We start from the raw sequence: 17,666 nt of genomic DNA on the forward strand, positions 1-17,666 counted from the left end.
AACTACAATTTTCATGATTTTTTGCGCGTGCAATAAAATTAGATAAAATATTATCAGAAATAAAATTGAGATTACAATACGAGTAAATTTAATTCACCTTAAACTAATTTTTTTTAAAAAAATTACTTTTCACGTTCACGTGAACAGTGCGAGTGAAATCAATTAACTGCACTGGTTTTTTGGGAAAAAAAACTAAACTTGGTTTTTCAAAAAAAAAAAAAACTATTCACATGAACAGTGTGACAGTGCAGCATGGCTCCACTGTTGTGGTTTCTCTCCTAAACCTGTGGCACGGCTGAGTTTTTGGTGGGTCATATTAGTAGAAACTAATTTTTTCTTCTTAACCAAACAGTATTTAGTGTGGTTGTGGGTTAACCTCACCCATAGCCATGTTATTAGACGGGCACTGAAAAGGATGCATCTCTGACATTTTCAAGTATTTCCATCTACTTTCTTAAAGGAAAAATAAATAAATTGATCCTCCGTATCGGTGATGCTGGATTCGTCCTCGAAGGAAAGCCCATCCATATCGAAATTAGAAATTCATAAGCTCTTTTATTTTGATGGCCTAATTTCAGATTCTAAGCTTGGTGAAGCAGGTTTGCATGGTAATACACCAAAAGCCTTTTTTGGTTAGAGCTTCTGTGACCTCTCCCGGGTTTTATATCTGGACAGGCTTCTTCTGGGCCCATTTGGAGCTGATTTCTATCTAGTCTGCCCTTTCTTAAAAGCTCCAAGATTCTTGGATTTCTCTACTTTAGTTTGGTCTTGGTGGCAGCAGAAAAGTGTTTTGTTGTGAGCCTTATGTTTGGAACTGCATACGTGCACGAATTGGCAGCAAGGAACGGGAGAGAACAAGTCAGCTCTTTTCTTGTTGCCTTCTTTTTCTTCGAATCAAACCCTTCAACTCAAAAGTTTCGTGCATGATTTTATATAGTTCACGGGACATCTGGTTTCAACTCACGAGGCCTATAAATGGGTCTTTGCTTTTTGGTTAGAAGTTTTGAACTTGAAGACAAATGTGCCTTCTCATCAATAAATAAATAAAGAGAATAAAAAGGGAAGTTGATCAAAGAGAGGAATGGAGGAGATGAGAGGGGCTCGACAAGGCGGGAGCAGTCTTGTGAAGGAGTTCTCACCTGCCTACTATGGGCTTTGTGCCGTTGGAGGCATGCTCAGCGCCGGTACCACTCACCTCGCTATCACTCCTCTTGATGTTTTAAAAGTCAATATGCAGGTACTTTTTTGTGTATTTCTTCCTTTTTCTCTTTTTGGTGACTTGCCTTGATCATCAACACATTTTTAGCCTTTTCTGTTCTTTCTTTTTTTAGGTAGTTTTTGGTGTTTTAGTGATTGAACTGCATGATGGGGTGTTGAAGTTTTAACAGTATGACTATAAGAGGGTTTTGGTGGGTTTATCTTAACTGAAATCAATCAGCTAATTATTGCTAATTATTATTAGGATCTTTCAACTAGCACCTGAGAAACTCTTTCTCATCATGTTCTCAAGGATTTTATGATGGGCCTTGGGTATGCTAGTCATTTATGCCTAATCACTTGTGTTTATTTCTTAATTATTGCCACTATTTAATTTTTTTATTTCGTCCTTTCTATGACTGCTGAACGTTATGTGTTGTTATTTTGCCCTTGTTTAACATAGGATTCTCAAAATCTCTTCAGTTCTGGTCATATGCCTTCATTCAATTTTGAAACATTTGTTTATTTATTTAATTAGTTAAAGAAGCAATAATTATTAATTGGTAATTGGTCTGACTTTCACTCCGAGAGTGGAACTTTTTCTTCCATGGCATGCACCGGTGGTCTCGTAAGTCGTAATCACTCTTCTTTCTCCATTGACGCAGCGCGTTTCAACTTCCAAGCGTGGTTTTTTCTGTCGTTATCCCTTAACCTTTGAGACTTGAATTGCCATATCCCATGTGTGTTGAATTAAATTTCCAAATGAGAGAGAGGAGAGCAATTTGGATGATAAGGACAGAGCTATTAAGAGAAGGGGAAGAGTTTTACTTCTATAGATTTTATCATGGGCAGGGTAGGTTCGTTCAATGTCAAGGCCATAAGCTTTTTGGTTTTGAGCTTCATAGTTTTTCTTATTTATCTCTCATATAATTTACTTGAAGTAGATTAGATGACAGATTACAGAAGCAATACATTGCTTAATGAAACTAAATCCTGCTTAACCTGCTTGTAGACATTGCATTTCAAATTTTCAACCATCAAAATGACCTTTTAAGCAAATATTTCCAAATTACAATAGTCTGTCATTCACTTCTTTGGCAACTGGAAGCAATCCAGTTATCTCTTCTCCAGCACTTTTCTCTTCTTTTTCCATGTTTCCACTTTCTCTGCTACTTAAAAGTTTTGAGACCACTCTTATAATATATACTTTCTCTACTATAGGCGAATCCAATCAAGTATAACAGTATTTTGTCAGGGTTCTCTACCCTCTTGAAAGAACAAGGCCCTTCTTCCCTTTGGAGAGGCTGGTCTGGCAAGCTCTTTGGATATGGTGTTCAAGGTGGCTGCAAATTTGGCCTTTACGAATACTTTAAGAGGCTTTACTCAGATGTCTTGATGGATCAAAACAGGAATTTCGTATTCTTTCTCAGCAGTGCATCTGCTCAAGTATTTGCCGACGTGGCTCTTTGTCCATTTGAAGCTGTAAAAGTTCGTGTCCAAACACAGCCTACATTTGCCAATGGCTTGGCTGATGGGTTTCCAAAACTCTATAAAGCTGAAGGTCTCACTGGGTAAATTACCAGAGAACTTGATGGTCTTTCCTTTTATTCTTCTCCCATTATGTTTACTTTCATATTATTTTTGCAGTTTTTACCGAGGACTTGTCCCACTTTGGGGCCGCAACCTTCCATGTATGTAATATCACAGTTTCTCTGCATACTTGTAACTAAATGTCGAGCTATTATAATTTTATGACTTCTATAGTTGTGAAGCCATGCTTATTGATTGATTTGATTGAGTGACTACTACAGCACTAGCCAGCTTAAGAGAATGTTTGAATTTAGCTAAAATATGATTTCAGCAAATGACATTATAGCATCTGCTACTTGTAATAATTATTTGTTCGTCTTGTATTAACCTTGTTTCACATCTATATGCTGTCTACTTTCCATTACAAGTGGCAGGAAACGAGTGACACACTGTGATTAGGGATCATGAAGATAAGATAGATCGGAGGTTTAGGGTCACTTTTGAATTGAAGTGACAGCAATACAGTATTTACTTTTAATTAAAGTGATGGATAAAGGAGCAACATATGAAAATCTTTATCAATCCTGCTGCTTACTAGACATGGGTAAATAAACAGGAAAAGATGAAGTCCTGTACTTAAGATTAAGAAAACCCAAACAAAGACCAGTACTAGAGCCAGTTAAACAATCAAATAAGAAAATGATACTCATTAACTTATCTAGAAGCGTTAGTGCTTTCCATTGCATGATAGAAACCTTATTGTTTTGGTACTTCAGAGATTTCAGGAGACAATGCAGGTACTGCCAATCAGTGGGATGTGTTTTTGGAGCAACTTACTATTTGTTGACAGGAATTATTGCCTTGATGAAGTTACTCGAGCTTGTATTCTTGTGTTTCCTTATCTATGTCAAAAAGCTTTTTAACTTTTGTCTGGTTATTATTGTGATTGGCAGTCTCAATGGTAATGTTTACAACATTTGAGCAGTCAGTTGACCTAATATATCGCAACGTTATTCAACGGAGAAAAGAAGACTGCTCCAGAAGTCAACAGCTTGGTGTGACATGTTTGGCTGGCTATGTAGCTGGAGCTGTTGGTACTGTGATTTCTAATCCAGCTGACAATGTTGTTACCTCTCTTTACAATAAAAAGGCTGAGAATGTGCTTCAGGTATGGCTTCTATCAACACTTGTGATTTCTGTCAGCTATGCAATGTAGGAGATTGATTGCATTTGATACATCTCTCAGGCTGTGAAAAATATTGGACTAGCTAACCTTTTCACTCGAAGTCTTCCTATTCGGATCGCAATCGTGGGGCCTGTTGTTACTTTGCAGTGGTTCTTCTATGACACCATCAAAGTATCAAGTGGACTGTAAGTGCATCTCATTTTTCATGCTAAATCACAAATTCATAATATCAGAAATGTAATTTTGCTTTTTCTGTCAATATTGGATCCCTGATGAATGGTAAGGAACTGCAGAATCACAGAATATGCTTAGGCTATTAGTTTGCAAGACCTGAATTGGCACTGCCAAGATTCATGTGTAAATCATATATTTGTTGGAGAAAAATATTTGAAACTTTTTGCCATGGAGTTTTAGAGTTCAAAAGGGAGTTTTCTTTTTTGTTCTTAGCAAAGGTATTTACAGCCCCAGGATGGCATTTTGTTTCTCAAAATATTTGAAACATTTGCCATGGAGTTTTAGAGTTCAAAAGGGAGTTTTCTTTTTTGTTCTTAGCAAAGGCATTTACAGCCCCAGGATGGCGTTTTGTTTCTCAGCTAATAAGTTCCGTTGTGTATTAGGATCCTTCTTCTTTAGCACCCTCAAGAAGTTCTTATGATATGTATTGCGGGTTTCATATATATTTTTCCATCAGTCAGATCCTGACAATGGGAAAGAAGGCATCATCCAAACAGTTCTTGAAAACTCATAATGGAAGATACCCTTTGTATGTTAAGTTCACTGTAAAAAGGTTTTCACATAGGCTCCATGAAGATAAACTTATATGATTTTTCCGAATGCAGCTAACAACGTAATAAAGAATTTTGCTTTCTGCAATTATCCTGCTACAATATGCAATAGCACATGCTCTGAATTTTGAGATATGGGCTGCTTGTTGATTTGTATTCTTGAATGAATTTTTTCCCTTGTCAAACATACATTTTTCCTGTTGTTCATTATACTTGACATGCTTGAAAATACTTCAGGCCTACCACTGGAGGGCTTGGCAGACATCAGGAAGCCACCGATCTGTTAGCTTAAAAGTCGGGGAAGTCTCCAAATATGAAAGATACATCATCCCCTGTGGAAACTTGTGGCATTTAGATATCTTTCTGAATTAGGCATAGATTTCCTCCTGGACCCAGCTTAGATGTCATAATGTCACAGTTTTGTCCATTCTTTGATTGATTCTTTTCCTTGTGGCGGATAGCTGGTAAAACTGCGCTGTAATTCTCAACCCTCCCAGAATTACAATCAGTGGGGGTGGGAATCTTTTCAGTTTATTTACATAAATCATCTGTTTAGGTACTTAAAAATGTTACCATTAATCACTGGAGATGTGCACAGATATATGCTTTCCTTCATTATATAGCATAAATGCTAAAGGGCCAATTTCGTTTCAGAAATAACAATGCTCTGATTTTGACCTGGTTGATCTCAATGCATAAATGGAGCAGGACAGTAGTTTGTCCTTCATTATATAGCTTTCATTGATTAAACAAAGTTATGGCCTTATGGAATCTCCCTGAAATATCCTTTTATTTATCGGATATGCTTGCAGCCATTAACCACCACAGCTTTTTCTATTTTTAGTATTTATTTGGGAACTTATTAGATATTTTTCTAAGTATTTTTTTTTTTAAATACATAAAAATAATATTTTTTATTTAAAACAGAAAAAAAATCAAAATTTTTGCAAAAATATAATTAGACAACAATATTTCTAATGCAGTCTTGTAATATTAATGGCAGGCTTAGAGCAGAAACCCACGAAAGCTTAAGAACTTGAGAGAAAAAGAAGAAAGATAAGGTCGTGCATGCCTCGATCTAAATCCAGCTGAGAGGTGACTGTCCTATTGTCTGGAAGACGTTGGTAGATGGATGATGATGTCAGAAAAATGATGCTTGCACCAGATGGGCCTTACCTAGTTAGCCAGGATTGTTTGATTGACGAAGTCAACTTGGCCAACTAGGATGCAATGTGCCAATTTCCCACTTACCATCACCTCCTCCCCAGTTGACCATCTCTCAAACCAGTTGGAATTCAACTTTTCTGCTTAATAATTTTCAAATGGCTGGCCAGTCACTCGTTCACACTGACCATGCCAAGCTAGAGGAGAAAAGATGAGAAATTTTGGAATAACAATCCCATTTACTTTGACAAAATGATGGCTTCAAGCGATGGGTGTCAACTTGGCCTCAACAAAAGAGAGCCAAATCCTAAATACGAGTACTAACTACTAGTAGATACAATCATCACGTTGATAGCTTTGTGTAAATCTTTTATTTTTATTTAAAGTTCCAAGTTCTGACCGCTCCACGCTCCCCCAGAATCCAAAGTCGAAAGAAATGATATACAATTAGCTAGTCTTATCCTATCTTTTGTGGATAATAGGCAGGTAAATTGCTCATAAATAAAAATGATACAGTCAATAAAAAAACCCTGAAAGTTAACGCTAAGAGAGAAATGAGTGTCTAAATTTAGAACTTGCAAGGCTAAGTTTATCTTTCCTCAATGTAGCTGCAACATTTTGACCAGACCAATCTTAAAAAAGAAAACACAAAATTCCATGTTGTCAGAGAAGATCCACTATCTCAACAGCACGTGAGAATGACGCACCAATCAAGTATATTCGGGGAGCCAGCGAGACTTTTACTCTCCAAGCACAACCCACCATGGGATTGTTGTGCTGAGGTCAATAAACTTTTTGGTTGGTTAGCTTTTCCTGGAAGGAAATTGTGTAATAATAGGCAGAGATAGAGGGGGGATGAGGGTAGAATTATTATCCTTGAAAAAAAAAAAACAAGAAAAATGGAGGAAATTAAAGAAAACTGTTCTGTAGCAATGACTTGATTGAATGGTAAAAACAAAAGAAAACCAAAAATGTAAAGCCGCGTACCCTTTCTTCCACCAAAAAAATATTAAAAAAAAAAGAGAGAAGAAAAGAAAAAAAAAAAAGAAGAAAAGAAGTTAGCTGGTCAGCACTCTCCAATCCGATGTTTCCCAGCAGCAACAAGAAACCCCATTTAACATTTATAACATCACGTTAATAAACAAACAGCTCTCCTGTTCTTTTAAGTTTTATACATTGGGTTCTCCTCATTTCTTCCTTTCTTTTCTACATACCACCCAGATCCATCTTTTCTTCCCCTTTATAATTGAAGACATAATATAGGTAAGTACTTAAGTGATCATGTCTTTCTTATGTTTGAATCCTGTCACTTTCTTTAAATAGTTTCTTGTTTCCTTGGTGGGTTTTTCTGCTTTCGTAATTTGCGATGGTCTTGTGTTGTAAAGATTTGTTCTTGTGGGGGGTTTGACTGGTACTTTCATCATCATCTTTTTGATGTATTTTGAAGAAAAATCTTTCATTTTGTTTAGTTTTTTTGCTCCCTTCTTCGAAAAAGGAAGACGGTATTCCTTTTCTGATGAAACAAACTGAACAGCAGGCTTGATCTGATGTTAGATACTTTCTAATCTTGGAAAAGGTTCGTCTGCCTGTATACGCACATGGAAATACATGTGTGGATTCTATGCACAATAGTATTAATATGCAGTGTTTGGATGTGTCAAGTTTCTAAATTTGGATTTTATTTATTAATTGTGATGTAAAATTCGTCCTTGCAGTGTAATTGATGAGACTTCATTAGATGAGGACAGGGTGAAGTGATTCAAAGGAATTGTGGTTGTTCCATGGGCAATACATGCCGTGGATCTTTCAAAGGAAAACTTTATCAGGGCTACAATCAGCCCGACGAGCAATCCACCACCACTGCCTCCAATTCCAAGCGCAACGCCTCCTCTGATCACTCCAATTCTGAGTATTCCATTTCTAGTCTAACCCCCCAAGAACTCAACCCGAAGAAGGACAGCAACTTACCTCTCATTAGCCCCACCAAGAAAGATACGATAATGAGGCGCGGTGTTGATAACCAGGCTTATTATGTTTTAGGCCATAAAACTGCAAACATTCGTGATCTTTACACTTTAGGCCGTAAATTAGGACAGGGACAATTTGGCACTACTTATTTATGCACTGATATTTCCACAGGGATTGAGTATGCTTGCAAGTCAATATCCAAAAGGAAGTTGATTTCCAAGGAGGATGTCGAGGATGTTCGGAGAGAGATTCAGATAATGCACCATTTGGCAGGTCACAAGAATATTGTGACCATTAAGGGTGCATACGAGGATCAATTGTATGTTCATATTGTAATGGAGCTTTGCTCTGGAGGAGAGCTGTTTGATAGGATCATCCAAAGGGGGCATTACACTGAGAGGAAGGCAGCTGAGTTGACTAAGATTATTGTAGGGGTTGTGGAGGCTTGCCACTCGCTAGGGGTTATGCATAGGGATTTAAAGCCAGAGAACTTCTTGTTGGTGAATAAGGATGATGATTTCTCACTCAAAGCTATCGATTTTGGACTCTCTGTGTTCTTCAAACCAGGTATACAACGCATCATTTGCATTTTGTTGAACTATAAGCATATCGAGATACTAAAGATGTTTATATAAAAAGATATCAAGATGTGTTACTTCATTTAAATATTTATATGAAACGATTTTACCGTTTCGATTGCATGTTTTACTGATTAATAACTCTCCACATGTTAAATTCTGTACCTTTTCTTATGCTTTTGTTTTATGAATTTGAGTAATTAAATTTTTTGCTACGCATTCCTATAATTACTTGACAAGTATAGCGAATTTATTCGCACTTTGCTTCTCTAATTACATCAAATCGAATTATTGAGATATAGTAATGTGTAGCATTCTTGAAAACTTTTGGTACGTGGTAAAACAATGTAATCTTGAGTATTGATGCTTATATGTGGTTTGTTCTACAGGTCAAGTTTTCACTGATGTTGTTGGAAGCCCATATTATGTTGCTCCAGAGGTACTCCTCAAGCAATATGGGCCAGAAGCAGATGTGTGGACAGCTGGGGTCATATTGTATATATTGCTAAGTGGAGTGCCACCATTTTGGGCAGGTAGGTATTGTTCGGGATACTTCTATAAAAGCTAAGTTTCTTGTTCTCTGTGCAATTTACTGAAAATTTATCTGTTTGGATTTCAGAAACACAACAAGGAATATTTGATGCTGTGTTGAAGGGATATATCGACTTTGACTCAGACCCATGGCCTGTAATATCAGACAGTGCCAAAGATCTCATCCGGAAGATGCTTTGCTCTCAACCTTCAGAACGCTTGACTGCTCATGAAGTTCTATGTATGTCTGACCTTTCAATAATTTCTTGAGTTGATCGATAAGTAGGCAGGCTGCTCTATCCAATTTGGATTTGTTATCTGTGTTTACTGTTGCTGCAACCCAAATGCCAGATAGCAGAATGACTTGAAGGATGTGTAGTCTACGTAGCCCTTGCTGTGTTTGCAGTGCTAATAAAAATTGCGACTTTCCTTTTGGGCTCCTCTTAGGTCAATCACTTTAGGTTGCAATTAGTGCCTGAATGTCAAACATCATGTTGCCCTTGAACTACCACATTAGTTTGTGCATTGTGATCTTCAATTCACTGTTGTTCTAGAACTCACCGCTCTCAAGAAGGTTTACTACCAAACATAATTTTGCAGAGTCTGCAACTTTTGGACTTGGATCCAAAATGGCTGTGCTATTGTGTGGGAATTCCTTATCTGCATAGTTTGCTGTCTTTGTTAATTATTTGATTTTCAGCCAGACTCTAGATCAAACTGACATCTGTTTGCTTTACCAGGTCATCCTTGGATAAATGATAATGGAGTTGCTCCTGATAGAGCACTGGATCCAGCTGTACTTTCTCGTCTTAAGCAGTTCTCTGCAATGAATAAATTAAAGAAGATGGCTTTACGGGTAAGTGCATGTGCATGTTCATATGCATTTGATTCTTTGAGCATTCTAGATTCCAGTTGACTCACTTCATGAAGATACTCAATCACTTGGAAAATATGGATGGTGGCATTAATTATGCATCTGTGTCACTTGTCCTCATGTAGTTTTTGTTTGTTTCCCGCTTGCTCTCTTGGACTTATGTGCAGTCTATCATTTTAGCCGGAAAGCATACTTACTTGACTTTGAAACTTTATTTGCTACTTCTGAGGCCAGATGCTTGATCTTAACCACTTGTCGTGTTTTAGATTTGACTCTTTATACTGTACACATTCTGATGACTTCTATTTGCATGTTTCATGTTATCAGGTAATAGCTGAAAGCCTTTCTGAGGAGGAAATTGCTGGTTTGAAAGAAATGTTCAAGGCTATGGATACTGATAACAGTGGTGCAATCACATTTGATGAACTCAAAGCTGGTTTGCGAAGATATGGCTCTACCTTGAAGGATGTAGAGATACGTGATCTCATGGATGCGGTATGATTTTTGTGTCAAAGCATGATATCTGCATGTCTGGTTGTTTTTGTACTTCTCCATTGCATTGCTTTTTCCCCGTCACATCTCCTTTTCTCCATTTTCACACGGTTGTTTTTTCCTCGTGATATGTGCATGCTTTTCTTCTTTATGATATTAAATCTTACTGTTATCTTCTAATCAGCTGATTAGTTTTTTTTTTTTTTTCAATTTCAGGCTGATGTGGACAACAGTGGAACAATCGACTATGGAGAATTTGTAGCTGCTACAGTTCATCTTAACAAATTAGAGCGCGAGGAACATCTTGTTGCAGCATTCCAATATTTTGACAAGGATGGAAGCGGTTATATCACGGTCGATGAGCTTCAGCAAGCTTGCGCTGAACACAACATGACTGATGTTTTACTTGAAGACATAATTAAAGAAGTTGATCAAGATAATGTAAGTCAGCTGCTGCTATATGCAAACAGATAGAATCATTTGAGTTTTCAATTCCCCCAACTATTTGCTTGTTTCCAAACTTGTCTGATTTGGTCATGTATGTGTTGTTTCAGGATGGAAGAATTGACTATGGTGAATTTGTTGCCATGATGCAAAAAGGCAATGCAGGAATCGGTAGACGAACTATGAGAAACAGTCTGAATATGAGCATGAGAGATGCACCAGGGGCCCTATAGCTTGGGAATATATGATGTACAGTACGTTTCAGCCTTTTGTTTTGGATGATTCCCATTTTCCATTTCCTTATATTTTACTTGTTGCTGGAACTGTCTCTTTACTGGGAATTTCTAATGCGCATTTCATAATTATTGATAATAGATGTTTGAAGGAAAGAAACATTTAATCAGCAATTATCAAATCAATGTTTCTGGTACTCATGTTCTTGACAAAATGGTTTTAAGACTTTCTAATCATAATATTCTGTTATGACTAGTGAAGATTTAGAACATGCTTCCAAATGGAAAATCTAATGATTGTAAATTTATTTTTAGATTAATTATTGTGCAGTCTTAGAAGAATACTGCACTAAAACTAAAATACTTTTGAGACATTTTATGGGGGATACGTTTGGATACGATTGTGTAGTGATGTATGATTATCTACTGTAGTCATGTATTTTGAATCAGATCCACATTGGCAGGCTGCTCAGCAGAGCTGGAAGATGCGGATGACTGGTGACAGAAGTTTGGGAAATGATTATAATTTCCTTCCAAGTAACAGAAGATTTAGATTTTGGAAGTTCATGTGCTTGAGCATTTATCCACGTGCATTTATATTGCTGTATGACTGAGGAAAATGATTGTAAGCTTTGTAAACTTCAGCGTGAAGTGTTATTATAGCTGTTCAAGTTGATGAGTTAATTTGTTGTGCTCTTATTTAGGCTTTCTGTTGGTTGATTTTTGAAGAACAAGGATCTTTAAGGTTCTTTTTCGTACTCCAGGCAGTTCATGGAACCCCGGGTTGAAAAACTTCACCGTATGCTAATGATGGGGGCTAACCCTATCCGTGTCAATCATAGGAGTCTTGCATGATGAATTGAAAACCAGAAACCTGGTCCTTGTAATTGTGAGTAATTGCCAAAGTTGATCAAAAAAGAAAAATTTCCAATATTACATGTTGTAATCTGTATTTGTGCTACAAGGAATTTGGAGAGAATGAACACAGCAGCATGTACTGCTGCCTCATGCTATATTTCATCTCCTTGTTGGCAAAAAACAATATAACATACCTCCACTACAAAAACCCCATCTCTGTGATTATTTTTGGCTTGAAAACAGCGTACACACTAAATATCAACATTCTTTTCTATGTATTACTAGTAAATTGAGCTGGTTTGAATGGTAGTGTCAGGCTAGACATCCTCTGAGATTGCAGTTTCCTGTGCGATCAAAATTTCCTGCAAATGTAACAAAGGCTGATGTTAAGAAAAACACAAACCTCTATAAGCATATTAACTAATGATCATAAATCCATCCCGCGGTTTCAGATATATTTATTTGACAAAAAAAGAAGAAAACAGTGATGAATGCGCATGAGCAGAATTCTTGTTGCCAGAAAGACTATTAGTTAAATCGATCTCTCAGCTTGACATAAAAGGATGCAAGAGTTCTTTTGCCCTCAAATAGGTCACTGAGTCATGAGATTTCATGAACCTTCAGACAGGCCCAGAAAGGAAAAGGTCCCATCATCATCGGATGCACTGACCACCTAACTCGAGTGATTTCAAATCAATGATTGCTAGATGTTAAACTGAAGAAAAAACGTGTGAATCTCTGACTAAAGAGGAGTCAAATAATAGTAACAATCAGTCTATAGCAACTTGCCTTCAACTTCACATCGCTTGAGAAGATGCATCTTGATGTAACAGCGGATCCACGATCAAACAGCCATCCTACCTCACAGCAAGTTTCACCATCTTTGTTTCCCTTTAGTGAACACCACAATTGCCTGGGAAGCAAAATAATATCACGTTCATCTCTCACTGACTTCTGCACAATGTCATCTGATAGTTCTTGAAGCAAGACCTGGATTAATTAAAAAAATTAGTTGACTGTGTTTAGTATTCAGGGCATGGAGCGGGATTTGTTAACAAGTTCGAACAAGTTTTGAGTGATAAAACTAGCATAATTCTACCAGCCAACACATCTAAAACTTCGGATTCAGCAGAACATTATCTATCTCTCTCTTTCAGTGCATGAGCACAAGGACTTGTGAAGGGAAGAATTCTACATCATTACTGGAAAGCAAAAATGAAGGGAAAAAAAAGGTTCTGAAAGAATGAATCCAATCCTTGTAGATGGAACAGTTTATATATCAGATATAGAGAAATCTCGTCTTGGGGGATGATATATAACATATTTCTTCTTTCACATATCTAATAAAACTTTGAATTCACAGAAATTATGAACAAGGAGTTACAGAACAGATTCCAAGTAACCACTAGACAGGATAAGTCAAGATGAATTTCATTGATCCTGGATGAAATTAAGATAAAGGAGGGAACGTTGTGAACTCACATTTTGAGATGAATCAAAAGTGGCAACAGCGCTGGGACCTTGCCAAACACCAACAACTTCAGAAGCCCTCAAGGAAGCGGTAGACGCGAATGCCGAATCCCGGATAGCACATCCACCTAGTTGGTCACCATTTCTAAATGGCCCATACCACTGCTCGCAAAAAACTCTGATACTTTGTAATTCAATCGCTGTATTCGCTACATGAACAACCTGAACTATTCTCATACGAGACTCCTTATCTTGAGGATTGATCAAGCAATGCTCCAATTCCAATTGCTTACATTGGCCATTATCCACAATTGGCCAGACAGCCACATACGACCCACCTGATTGATATGCAAAGGCAGAAACATTATTCTCTACTCCTCCAACAACCCTTTCATCAATGCTATACCGAGTTGCAGCATCAGCTTCACATCCTACAGTGGGAAGTAGTTTGATGGTTTTATAAGTCATAAGAAAGTCCTGTGGCTGAGCAAGGGTGGGACATTGAGTCTGCCAATCGAAAACCTTAACCTCCCATTCCCTGTAAGCTTCAGGCACCACGGATTCAGGCAGTTCAATTGGCTTTCCTTCAGTTGTGAAGTCTGCTCCAAAGCCATCCCATTCACCAGATATTTTGCTGGCAAATTCCGACCATGCTATAACAACACAAGTTAAAGAGAAAAGAATCCTCAATTTCCTTTCAATTTAATATTTACACCACCATTTTAAGTTTATCAATATTTTTTGCAAAAATAAACTCCTATACTCTACCATCATCCATACTGGGACATTAGAAGAAAAAAAAAGTGGAGCCCTATGATTTCAGTCCATTCAATTCTGTAACATCTACGGCAAGTAAGAAAGGAATAGCCTTCCACCCATCTCCTTTGGGTACTGCAATCCTAACAATTGTAAGAAAGATGAAAATTTATAAACAAGATACATAAACCTTCGTATTCCTGGGGAAGCAAAATGACCCATGTTCCTTTTTTGCGTTATTCTTCTTGGTCTAGGGGTGAGGTAATTAATTAAGCAGTAAAGATAAAATCATGAGAGAATTCTTTGAAGTCTGAGACAAGAACTTACGAGTTGTGGAGGTGGTGGGATTGATGGTTTGCTGGACTGGAGCAGCTGAGACAGTACTACTGGTCTTTGCGACACAATTAGATGTAGTTGGAAGTTTGTATTGGAAGGGATGGTGGAGTGAGTTATTAGTATGTTTGTTGTTGTTTCGAAGTTTTGAGATTAATGGCAAAGTGATCGTAGGAATAGAAGAAGCAGCTCTGTTGTTTCGGGAGATTATGCTGCTGCTGCTACTGGCAATCCTATTTCCTCCACCTCCTCCTGCCGCTGCTGCTAATGCCATCATCTGCCGCTGCCGCTGCTTCTTCTTCTGAGTCTCTCTATCTTATCTTTCTAACATAAATAAATAAAGTGTTGTAACTCAACTCTGAGCACACATACAGTTTGGATTGGTTCCTTCCGTTGCTTCTGGTACAAAAGTTAAAGTACAGACAAGACAAAACAAATCAAAACAAAACAAGTGAGAGAATATTATTTAATCCTATGTTTTACTTTTGTGTGGAGTAGAGAGGGTTAAGAGTTTTTTTATTTTAGCATATTAAAATAAAAATTATATTTTTTTAATATGAAATAAAAAAAATTATTTAAATATTTCAATTTAAAAGATAATATATTATCTTTTTAATATAAAATAAAAAATATTTTAATTTTTTTTTTAAATTTATTATTTACAATATATATAACTTATATTCATATAGATTTTTTCTTAATTTTTTCATATAAAATATTAAAATTTTAAATATATTTTTTAATTTTTCCGGGTTGATCCGTAAAACTCAGAACCTGATCTTTTAATTAAATCAACTCTCAAATCAGGCTTGATAACTATGCTCGCGACTAAGAATGACTCTTTTTTTTTTTCTTTTTTTTTGTAATGTGTTTGTTTTTTATCAATTTTCTTTTACTATGTCAAAAAAAATAAAGAATTTATTTGCCAAGAAATTAGTAGGGAGTTGTTTTAAGGCCCGAATATTAATGATGCTGGCACCATGTAGCCTTAATGGGCCTATTACTGGTTGTGAAAGACCCAATGCTCATTTTAAAAAATCAGAACAATATTTTTAGAATTAATTTGAGTTTACTGGATAAATTTCTTAACTTTAACATTCAAGTTTGCTGAGAATGGCTGTACTCGTGCTCTCCGGCAGGTAAATATTACAATATATATTTATTGGTTTTTACTATATTATTGGTATACGCTATATTATGGGTTGGATAAAAAAAACTAAATATAAAAAAAATGTTCAAGTATTACTAATATTTTTTCTTACTAAAAAATTAAATAATTTAGAAATTGATCCAATATGACATGATTGACTTAGCGAGTTTAAAGACAACCCAAACACGTAATAAAAACATAATTTAACTCAAAACAATTTAAGACAATGTTTTTTTAAAAAAAAAAACATAGATAAAAAAAAATCACTAATAAAATGAATAGTATTAAAAACACCATCTCTTAGAAAAAACACAATTGGAATAAATAGTGTAATGCCAAGTGAGATACAGTAAAAACACAACCTCTTTTAATGTATTGTTAATACACTGTCCAATTTTTTTAAAAAAGAAAAGGATTCAGTCTTTTAAGTAACTTTTTTTAATATCATTTAGGAATAAAATTTAGCCTCTCTACATAAATTATATGTAAATTCTTTGATTTTTAAATTTAAACTTTAAGACTCATATTTACAAATTTTTTTTTTTTTTTTTTGATAATCCGGGGTGTCCGAGCCAGCTTACGAATATATTATGCTAATGTGGAAGGTGCGTTTTTAAGATAGTTGGAGCAAGGAATATAATATTAATATACAATCTTGATTTGAATATAACTCTTACTATACAAATAAAAGAAAAAAAGACATGTAAATTGGTTCCACAATTAATCCTTATTATTTATATTGTATATAAACACATACAATATAAATTGTGAGAACAGCAAGAGTATATAAATTGTGATTGCTAAGGCTAACCAAGATTTGTCTTCATCTCCCTTTGTACTTGTGTACAAAATTTCCAAATCATGCCTGGAAGAGCCGACTTGGAGCGTGTTTGGCAGTGTGGTTGCGGGTGCTTTTCAAATAGCTTTTTGTGCTGAAATACATGCTAATGATGTTTTTTCATTTTTTAAAAATTATTTTTGACATCAGCACATCAAAACGATCCAAAAAGTACAAACCGCACTCAATTTTGGCAAAAAAAAATATATTTAAAATTTGATGAAACACAGTTACAAACACAATGCCAAACAGACTCTTGGAAATGGACCGACGGGAATATGAGAGCATCAAGAGTATATAATATCTAATATTTATTAATTTCACCTCACCGACTAGTACCATGGTTAAAGGAAAGGAAAACCTCAACCACCACTACTTGCATGTCTCAACTATAATAATAATAATAATAATAATAATACAATATTCGTCGGTGACCATTTCATGACCCAATGATGGGGATTCATGTGAGGTGCCTTTTTGTGTCGTTGGTCAAAATACATCTTGTACCAATATGTCTATGCTTTCAACAAAGAAAAGAAAAGAAAAGCTGCACCGACACTTTCATATATATAGTTGATGGAGGAAGCTACATGTATGTGCGCAAGATCTATTCAGGGTGATGATGTTCTAGAAATTCTAATTAACTTTGAAATAATATTTATGTATTAGACAATCAGTTAACTTTTGGTTTTAGCAATTTAATTTATTTTATTTAACCAAGGTATAGCTGATAGTTTGTACCTAGTGCCTGGTAGATCAAGATGACTAGTACCTTGACTAAACTCAAAGTAGCTACGCTCTTCTCTTGGCTGAGCCTAAGGGCTAGGCTCTTCCCCTAGCTAAGTCCAAGGAGGCTGTGCTAGACTCAGGCACGTTGCTTGAGACCGTGAGTTTTTTTTTATCTTTGGAGGGTTTTTTAGGCCCGTTAAATTTAAGTTCATTAATAGTCACCCAAGTCTTCGTGATATTAATATGAAAAGACTTGGGAAAATACTCGGTTACCATGACAAGTTCGTCGGGTTTTCTTCATATAAGAAGATAGGTGAAAATCTCAGGTAATATACCGAAGAGCCCATGTGTAGAGGCACACACCATGTTTAAAATAATAATTTATAAGTATGTAAAGAGAAACCATGGAGGAACTCATACTTGGAAAAATTTTCAGGATGATAAAGTGAAACCATAGAGGAATCCATACTTGGAAAAATACTTCAATAAGAGTTGTGGTCGTCCAGTAGGTGAAACTCATCCTTTTGTGTATCATCAGATCCCCTCAAGT

The 17,666-nt window shown here is 36.1% G+C and overlaps 3 protein-coding genes across 11 annotated transcripts; 2 read left to right on the plus strand and 1 right to left on the minus strand.

Annotated features, from left to right (window-relative positions):
- The first annotated feature begins 751 nt into the window (after nt 1–751).
- On the plus strand, nt 752–6,887 carry LOC18098160 (mitochondrial phosphate carrier protein 1, mitochondrial). 2 transcript variants are annotated; one of them, XM_024599898.2, is made up of 6 exons: nt 752–1,237; nt 2,419–2,768; nt 2,845–2,888; nt 3,681–3,895; nt 3,974–4,098; nt 5,702–6,887. In XM_024599898.2, the coding sequence occupies exons 1-6, from the start codon at nt 1,082–1,084 to the stop codon at nt 5,736–5,738; spliced, it is 927 nt and encodes a 308-aa protein (XP_024455666.1). In that variant the 5' UTR covers nt 752–1,081; the 3' UTR covers nt 5,739–6,887. The 2 variants fall into 2 exon arrangements, with proteins under 2 accessions (XP_024455666.1, XP_006384857.1); XM_006384795.3 differs by lacking the exon at nt 5,702–6,887 and adding an exon at nt 4,936–5,377 and having other exon boundaries at nt 753–1,237.
- A 76-nt stretch (nt 6,888–6,963) lies between these two features.
- Nucleotides 6,964–11,915, plus strand: LOC18098161 (calcium-dependent protein kinase 26). 8 transcript variants are annotated; one of them, XR_002981494.2, is made up of 10 exons: nt 6,964–7,125; nt 7,578–8,397; nt 8,798–8,941; nt 9,028–9,180; nt 9,680–9,795; nt 10,141–10,308; nt 10,522–10,746; nt 10,860–11,003; nt 11,447–11,607; nt 11,687–11,915. XR_002981494.2 is itself a non-coding variant. In XM_024599895.2 (9 exons), exons 2-8 carry the CDS (start codon nt 7,644–7,646, stop codon nt 10,980–10,982), a joined length of 1,683 nt encoding a protein of 560 aa, XP_024455663.1. In that variant the 5' UTR covers nt 6,964–7,125; nt 7,578–7,643; the 3' UTR covers nt 10,983–11,003; nt 11,415–11,666. The 8 variants fall into 8 exon arrangements, 7 of the variants coding, with proteins under 7 accessions (XP_024455663.1, XP_024455662.1, XP_024455660.1 ...); XM_024599895.2 differs by lacking the exon at nt 11,687–11,915 and having other exon boundaries at nt 11,415–11,666; XM_024599894.2 differs by lacking the exon at nt 11,687–11,915 and having other exon boundaries at nt 11,433–11,666.
- Nucleotides 11,889–14,784, minus strand: LOC18098162 (uncharacterized). Its single transcript, XM_006384798.3, has 4 exons — nt 14,394–14,784; nt 13,323–13,963; nt 12,630–12,830; nt 11,889–12,202 (listed from the first exon to the last, which is right to left on the minus strand). Exons 1-4 carry the CDS (start codon nt 14,674–14,676, stop codon nt 12,158–12,160), a joined length of 1,170 nt encoding a protein of 389 aa, XP_006384860.2. The 5' UTR covers nt 14,677–14,784; the 3' UTR covers nt 11,889–12,157.
- Between the last annotated feature and the right edge of the window lie 2,882 nt (nt 14,785–17,666).

The sequence above is a fragment of the Populus trichocarpa genome, chromosome 4 (genome assembly GCF_000002775.5).
Source record: "Populus trichocarpa isolate Nisqually-1 chromosome 4, P.trichocarpa_v4.1, whole genome shotgun sequence".
In the NCBI taxonomy this organism is placed as follows: Eukaryota; Viridiplantae; Streptophyta; class Magnoliopsida; order Malpighiales; family Salicaceae; genus Populus; species Populus trichocarpa.